General features: G+C 54.5%; 1 protein-coding gene across 1 annotated transcript in view; it reads left to right on the plus strand.

The window, feature by feature from the left end:
- The window catches only part of LOC102882822 (mitochondrial amidoxime-reducing component 1), a 14,055-nt gene that overhangs the window by 5,990 nt on the left and 307 nt on the right, over positions 1–7,758 (plus strand). Inside the window, exons 4-5 of the mRNA XM_006916234.1 lie at positions 2,065–2,126; positions 2,223–2,294. Coding sequence (XP_006916296.1) covers positions 2,065–2,126; positions 2,223–2,294 — 134 coding nt within the window. The remainder of the gene's footprint in view (positions 1–2,064; positions 2,127–2,222; positions 2,295–7,758) is intronic.

The raw sequence follows: 7,758 nt of genomic DNA on the forward strand, positions 1-7,758 counted from the left end.
CCCCCCCCCGTTCCAAGCCAAGTCGCTGTCCTCTCTCGCATGGCTTATGGCAATAGCTGCTCTTCACTGGCCGGTTGCCCTGCTTCTGCCCTTGACCGACCCCACCATCATACATGGTCTATTCTCAACACGTGGGTCAAGGTCATCCTGTAATTGTAAGTCACATCATGTCATTCTCCTTGAAACTCTCTCACGATTCTCCATTTCTCTTCAAGTAAAAAAAAAAAAAGGGGATCTTTATGGCGACGCCCAAGGCCCCACGCGACCCTGTGCCCTGCTGACTGCAGGGCTCCATTTCCTGTCACTCTCCCCTTCTCTCAGCCTGCTCCGGCCACCCTGCCCTCCTCCCCACCCCAGGATCTTTGCACGTGCCGGCGCCTCTGCCTGCCACCTCCCATCACATACCCGGCTCGCTCCCTCGCCTCCCTCACCTACTTCCGTGCCGATCACCTTGACTCTTGCCCCTCACCCACTTAGAAACCCCCGGCCTTCTTTGAAAGCCCCGAAGAAAAGTCGCCTCCCCCGAAAAGTCAGCGGGTCACCACACCTAGAGGAGTTGCTTCTCCTCTCTAAAGCCACAAGGTGCTGCGTCCGAGCCTCTCCCACACCCAGCTTGTGCCGTGTGAGTCTCTCGTCACCTGTGTTCCGGTGGGGAGACTTCCGTGGGCTCTTCTCCTGCGTTTAACACACTTCTGGGCCCCCAGCGGACGTTCAACAGACAACAGTTTCCGCTTTTCCTCCCCATTTGTCAAATGGATTCTTCCCCTATGGTGTTTTTACCTATTTTTCTGTGAATAAATTCCTAACAGTTTCTACTGAATAGGAAAGGGGTTCTGGAACTATTTCTTTCATTAATAACAAATTACTTTCCTAACTGGAATCCTCATTTCTCTCCGTTTGGATTTTTTTTTTTAAATGACCACAGTGCCCCCTCGTGGAGAAATGCATGCAGGACAGGCCAGGACTGCTCTGCCAACAGGAGCCCAGCCTTCTGGGCTGCTGTGAAAATTGCGGCAAAGAGACCCACATTATGATTTTTTAAAAATCTGCAATACGTAGCTCACGAATGACACTATTAGAGTTAAGATTCTGAGTCCGGAGCTCTGTCTGCGGCTTGTTGGTTGGTTTTCACTCACGAGATCTTGTCTTCAGGCCGCTGGCACTTCTGTTTCTGAGGCTAAGCAGGTCAGGGCCACACAGATGTCCGTGTCTTTCCTTCTAAGGACTGCCTAGGGTCCCCTCACCCTTCTTTCGGGCCCCTCAAAATCTCCACCCTGGAAGACTCAGTTCGGATCCCACCTCTGGCCCCGACCAGAGCAGCGTGAAGATTTGTTCTCCAAATGGCAGGGACGGTTCTTGCCCGCACAGTTATGTCAGGACATGCTCGCTACTTCTCGGCTCTTTTTTAAGTTTTTCTGGACTTTTTAAAAAATGTATTGATCCTTTGCTTTTCGTGTATGCATGTCCTATCTCCCCCGTTGGGTTCGCGGGATGCAGTCCACTGATTTGATTTGTCCTGAAGAGTAGGTACCGGTGACCCCAGCCGCAGGCAGCAGCTGGGGTGCTTCCTGACCCCAGTGGGGAATGTAGAGAGAAGGCTGTGGGCTGCTCTTGGTTCGTTTACATCCGGCCAGGGGAGATACGAGACTCGCATCCGCCCTGACTGAAGGGTCTCGTTCACCTTGGGGCACGCACAAAGAAATCTGATGCGGCCTCTCCGTACCCCCTCTTCCCCTTCTCCCACTCCTTCTGCCCCCTTCCTTCCCCGCCCCCCTCGAGTAAAAGAAGATCAGTCAGGGAGGCTTCCTGTAGGAGGCGAGTTTCCACCACGGTTTGACAAACGAGAAGAAAGGGTGCATTTCATTCCAAGTCCGTGAAGTGGCACATGGAAGGTAGGGCGAGGAGGGGACAGGGAGCTGTGTGGCCCCTCAGGACTGATGTACGGTCTGCCGTCTTCGGTGCAAGTGGCTTCACGAGGTGTCAGCTCATGAGCAGTCCCGCCACCGGCGTGCCAGGGCGCAGGCTCAGACGCGGTCATGCGATATTTTGTGCTTCGTCCCGTAGGATTCGTGGAACGAGCTCCTCATCGGGGACGTGGAACTGAAAAGGGTGATGGCTTGCTCCAGGTAGGGCACCTCCTCCGCTGCCCCGGGAGGCGGGAGGCCGAGGCCACTCTGCTTTCGCCCTTGTGTCACGCTCTGTGTGTGCGTGTGTGTGTGCAGGTGCATTTTAACCACGGTGGACCCCGACACTGGTGTCATGAGCAGGAAGGAGCCACTGGACACCCTGAAGAGGTAGGAACGGGAGACCGAATATCTGTAGGGGGAGCAGGGGCTTCCGGTCTCAAGGCGAACGGGGCGCTGTGCACTCTGGGGGAGCATCCCCGGGTGCTCAGGTCCCCAGAGAGCCGCTCGCACAAACGCTTTTGTTCCTTATTTAGGATTCTTGAGTAAAACAAACATATATATACATATATATACATATATATGTGTGTGTGTATATATATAGCATCATTTAGACATTTTGGCAAATTATATTATGGACCGAGCGTTAGATGATACCGAAGATTTATTAGACACGATCATGGCATTGCGATGAAATAAGAAATGTCCTTATAGTTTGGAGAAAGGTGTTAAAGTGTGTGGGGGGAGTGGCATGATGTCTGGGGTGTGATGTAGATTATTTTAGCCAAAAAAAAGAAAGAAAAAAGGACACATGGAAAAAAATGTGTCCGATCTCGATAAGTAGAATCTGGGTGCTAATGACTTAGGGATTCGCTGCATTATTCTTGCTGCTTTTACGTTTACTTAAAAATAGTCATAATAAAAAGAAAAACTTCAAGCGAAAGACACCATGACCACGAATAAGTTTAAAGTGCATGGAAAGATAGTTAAGGCAATGTCGATTCAAAAAAGCGGACTGTGAAATGACATCTCTAGTATTTATTGTTCTTATTTGAGTTTACTTTGCAAAATCATAAACGCATATAAGTAGATAAAAGGCTGGATGGCTGTGAACCATCATGTTCGTGAAAGCGCTCTTTTGCTCATGGGATGTAAGAAAAAATACATACGTGCATGTACATATACTCGTATGTGGAATCCAGCCCGCACTGGCTTTGCTGGAACGGGTCGGGATCCGCACGGTTCGGGATCCGCACGCTCCGGGCTGTCCCGTGCCAGGCTGGGCCTGAGATGATGCCGAGACTTGTCTTCCTTGGTTCCTTCCGCAGTGAGCGCAGGCTCTCGGGCAGGGTGCCAGCTCTCATCTCTGCACCCCTGAGACTCTTGGCCTTGACCCTGACTTGTGTCCCCGGGCGTCACTTGTCGAGGGGGGGAGGGAAGGCGTGCAGGGGGGTGACATCCGCATGGGACAAAGCCCCGGAAGACTTGGTGGGGGAACGCAGTTGCGGTGTGGCCACCTGGCATCGGAGGCGGCGTAACAGAGCACGTTAAGGGGGTGACGCTGTGGGCTCGTGGCACCGGACTTGCTCCTCCGGAAGGTGGGTCCTGCTGCCTCCCCTTCCCGCTTGTGACCCTTCGTGGCCCACGTGTTTCCTTTGGTCGGCACCAACCCTTTCTGCAGGTCCTGCCACCCCAGACGCTGCCATCCGGCCCCTCCGTGTCAGGGACCCTGGCTTTGCCGCACACAACTGCTGTCCTGTGTCACTCAGCTCTGGCTGTTCCTCCCCGTGGAATGAGTGGGACAGGGCAGAACTGGATGGTTCTGCGTCAAACCAGCCACGTGATTTGAGGGGTTGACCGTCACACGTCTCGTTCTCTCTGCCACCGTGTCGCTTGCTGTCGGGCATCTTTCCTTCTGGATTCAGAAAGTGTCTGCCCTGGCAGCAACAGCCTCCTAAAACCACCCCGTGCGCTTGGGCTGGTCTCCGAATCTTCAGTGTCCCCTCTCCCCCTCCACTGGGAGCCTGTGTTCGTAGAAGGAGGATAAGTGACCCCAAACAGAGTGAGGGCAGGCAGGCAGGGGTCACAGGGGGCCGGCACAGCCCTCCTGATCGTCCGCAGACTTTCTGCAGCCCCATGAGCCCCCCCCTAACGGCCCCTAAGCCCTCAGGAGACAGAGCAGCCAGCCTATGTGTCTTCTCCTCTCTCTCACAGATTTAAGTTGCCATAGAGGTAGTAATTTGTGTTTTCCCCAGGACAGGTGGCCATAAATTGGACAGAGAAAGGCCTGGCCGTGTGACATAAATCACGCCAGGAGTGGTGTGGACAACCGTCTCCTCTCTGAGGCTCGCAGCCCCTACTGCCTTCTGTTCTCTGTGCTGCGCCGAAATTCAAGTTCTAAGCAGGGAGGCCTCTCTGCCAGCCTCGCCTCCCGAAGCCTGTCGCCCGCGGGCCAGAGGCACAGGGCAGCCTTTGTCTGGAAAACACTCCGGGCAGAGGGAAAAGGGGAGGCCTGTCTGCTACCCGGAAAATTTGAAGATGAAATTAGTCTTTTCTTTCTTAAGGCACAGTGACATCTACACTGATCCCCACAGCTTACGGAGTGGCAGCAGTTATCGCTGTGGCTTCCAAAATATCTTGTTCCTAATAGAAAGAAGAAAGCACGTTTGATTTGTGGATGCAAACGTTTTGTCGGAGGCATAAATACTGTCACAATCAGGATAGTGGCCACTGGCCACTCATGTTAGGTTGTGCTGTGCTGAGCTAGGGGCGGGAGGATGTAGTGGTGGTAACGCGCCCCACCCCGGTCTGGCTCGTCACCTGCTCATTGTGTGACGCTGACAAGTCACTTAGCTTCTTACCGTTTCCGATTCTTTGTTTGCGAAAACTGAACTAATAATACCTTTCCAGTGGATCAGAATAAGGCGATAAATATGATTAAAAAAATAGACGACGGAATACCGTGCACGGTGACCACATAGGCCGCGGTCACTGGTAGTCTGAGTTCATGAACTTGTATGAACTTGACGGCTTCTGGGAGAAGCAGCCTGGCGTCGCTTCTGTGCGTTTTCCGAGGCTACATTCAGCACGGCCCAGCCCCAGTGCGCTCGGCCTCCAGCACGCCTCTCTCCGTGGACCTTCCCGGAGTAGACGGAGAGGCCTCGGAAGGGGCCTGTGCCCCTGGGTGGGAACAGCGCAGGGACCACGGACCCACACGCATGGCTGGCGCATGGGCCAGTTAATGAATGAACCAGGCGGAGTGCGCGGCGAGTGGCCCTCACCGGTGCCCAGTACTTCACAGTTATTGGGTCCCATTCACACTGCAGCCTGAAGCACGGGGGCCTCTGTCTAAACTAAGTGGCTTGGGCCTCCTGCTCATCAGAGTGGGTGCATGTTTCGTGGTCGTTGGAAGAGAAATGCACTAAGAGAGGAGCTTTTAAATGAGTTTGTAATATATTAATTCCAACAGAACTATATATATATTTAAAAATCATAGAAGATGCATGTATGGGACGATATAGTTTTCAGTCCTAAAGCTTGGCGCGCACCTGAATTCATAACGGCTTGCGCGACCTCCTCGTCCCCACAAGGGGGCGCTGCGCACTTGATTTATCGGGTCTCCCCGGAGCCCCGCGGCGGTGGTGGCAGCAGGAGCTGAGGTCTGGCGAGAACTGGGGAGGGCTGGCCTGGCAGGCTGGCGCCAAAGGGACGCCCTGGCAGGCCGGACCACCCGAGAGCCACCTCTCCGCCCTCACAGCTTCCCATGTGTATTCCTAGACAGCGAAATGGACCGCCACCTGCGAACCAGGTGATCAGAGCTGGGCTTGTACAAGCCAGCCCCCCGCGGTTTTTCTGAGGCCTTGTCTGGACTCGGGTTTATAGATGACCAGGGTCACATGCCCAGTGGGAAGCGTCCTGGCTACGGTGCCAGGCGGACCTGGCTTCCGGTCCCAGCTTGACCTCTTAGATCTGGGCTCTTGGGTGAGGTGGTTACTCCCCTGAGGCCCCCCTGTAAAGTGGGGATAATAATACAATCCCCACTGAGGCTGGCTGTGAGGATTAAGAGATAACATCTGCGGTCTTTATAAACTGCCAGCGTGTGACACACAGAACTCAGACTCTCAGTTCCCCGCTGGGGTCATCAGAGCCTCAGACCACAGAGCTGGGCAGCTAGGAGGAATCCCAGGTCATAAAGTAGCTGATCTGCCCCTCGTCCTGAAGAGGCCGCCCTCAGACAGACACGGATCCCCCGATGCCCCTGGTGTTGCATGCTGGCAGAGGTGACGCCGCCCGGGAGAGGCGTCTCGGTTCCCAGGGTCCAGGGTCACTGACCATGGAGCGAGGGGAGACACTTGTCCAGGCAGGGCAGCCTGGGTTGGCGGCTCGTGGCTTTCATTCATTGATTTATTCATTGGTTTGTTCAGCCAACGTCTGTTTGAATGGCTGCAGTGTACCAGGCACTGTCCCAGGCGGTGGGAACACAGCAGTGGACCTGGACACGCCGCTGTCTGGGGTGGAGCTGTGGGTGTCCAGGAGCAGGCTCCAGATCGACCCTGTCTGTTTTCTCATTAGCCATTTCGAATCTGAAAAACAAAATCAGGACCAAGTTGTTGCCATAGTTTTTTTTTTTTTTAAGCATGATAGAATGAAACTCGTGCTTTCCATTAAAAATGTTTTAAATTTTAAAATGATGTAAAATTGGAGTTAGCGTAAATGAAAAACTGCAAGCAAACTTTCTCCCGGTGGAGGGGTGGGGGGAATCTTGCCACGTTATTCCCACACGTCTGCTCGCTCTTCCCAGGGCCTCTTGCAACTTCCTGACAAAGATGTTCATGCTTCTGCTAATAGAGCGTTTTACTCACCAGTGCATTCATCCATTTCGCAAATGGTTATGGGTCACTGGTGACACAGGGGGCCCAGCACTGGGTGGGAGCCGTAACAGGGAGTTAGACACAGCTTCTGCCCTCCAGGGACTCCCTGTCTTATTGAACAAGTAGCCATCCTCCCTGGCCAGTGCATGCGAGTGTTCAAGGGGCAGGCAGAGAAAATGGAGGTGGGTGTGATTATTCCTGGCTGGGGGCACTGGGCTTCCCCCTCAGAGACGTGGCCTTTGAGTTGGGCCTGGAGGGAAAGGTAGAGTTCTAATGCGCAGGGACTTGGACGAAGGACATTCCAGGGCAATGTCAGAGGAATCACTGAGCCAGTCAGACACAGAGGCGGAAGGGCATCAGGAGTCCAGTGCAATCTGCACATTGCAGGCAGAGGGCGAGGGTTTGGAGAAGCTGGCTGGGGCCGGGTGTGGACCTTGCCTGCTGGGCTGAAGGGCTGGAATGCTCTTCTTCGGGCACTGGGGAGCCACTGAACGCCCCAGCCTGGGAATGCTCAGACCGGAGCAAGACGGAGAAAGAACGATCGTGCAGGGCCAGCAGCGAGTGGACAGGGAGGGTGAGGGAGAATGAGGAACGGAGGGTGGTTACGACGTTAACGCCGTCGCCCGAGCTCGCGCGAAGCAAGCCTGTGACAGTGGGAGAAACGCAGAGCAAACTCAAACCACGGGGTGTAGGGAGGACCCCAGGGCTTGGCAACCGTGGACAAGCTAGGAGGGGCGTGGGGGGCAAAGGCGTCGGGGAAGACGCCCGGGCTCCAAGCCTGAGTGACGGGTAGGATGGTGGTGCCGGTGACTCACCTGGAGGAGTCAGGAGGACAGGTGTCTGGGAACGAGAAGGTGACAACCTATGTCAGCACGTATCAAGTACCTCCTCTCCTGAGAAAGGGAACCAACAGGAGGTGACGATGTGGGGGCGTGGCCATCGGATGCGCTTCTGCAGCGTGTCCGCTGGGGGCGCTGTTCCGC

The sequence above is a fragment of the Pteropus alecto genome, unplaced genomic scaffold (assembly GCF_000325575.1).
Source record: "Pteropus alecto unplaced genomic scaffold, ASM32557v1 scaffold65, whole genome shotgun sequence".
Lineage (NCBI taxonomy): Eukaryota > Metazoa > Chordata > Mammalia > Chiroptera > Pteropodidae > Pteropus > Pteropus alecto.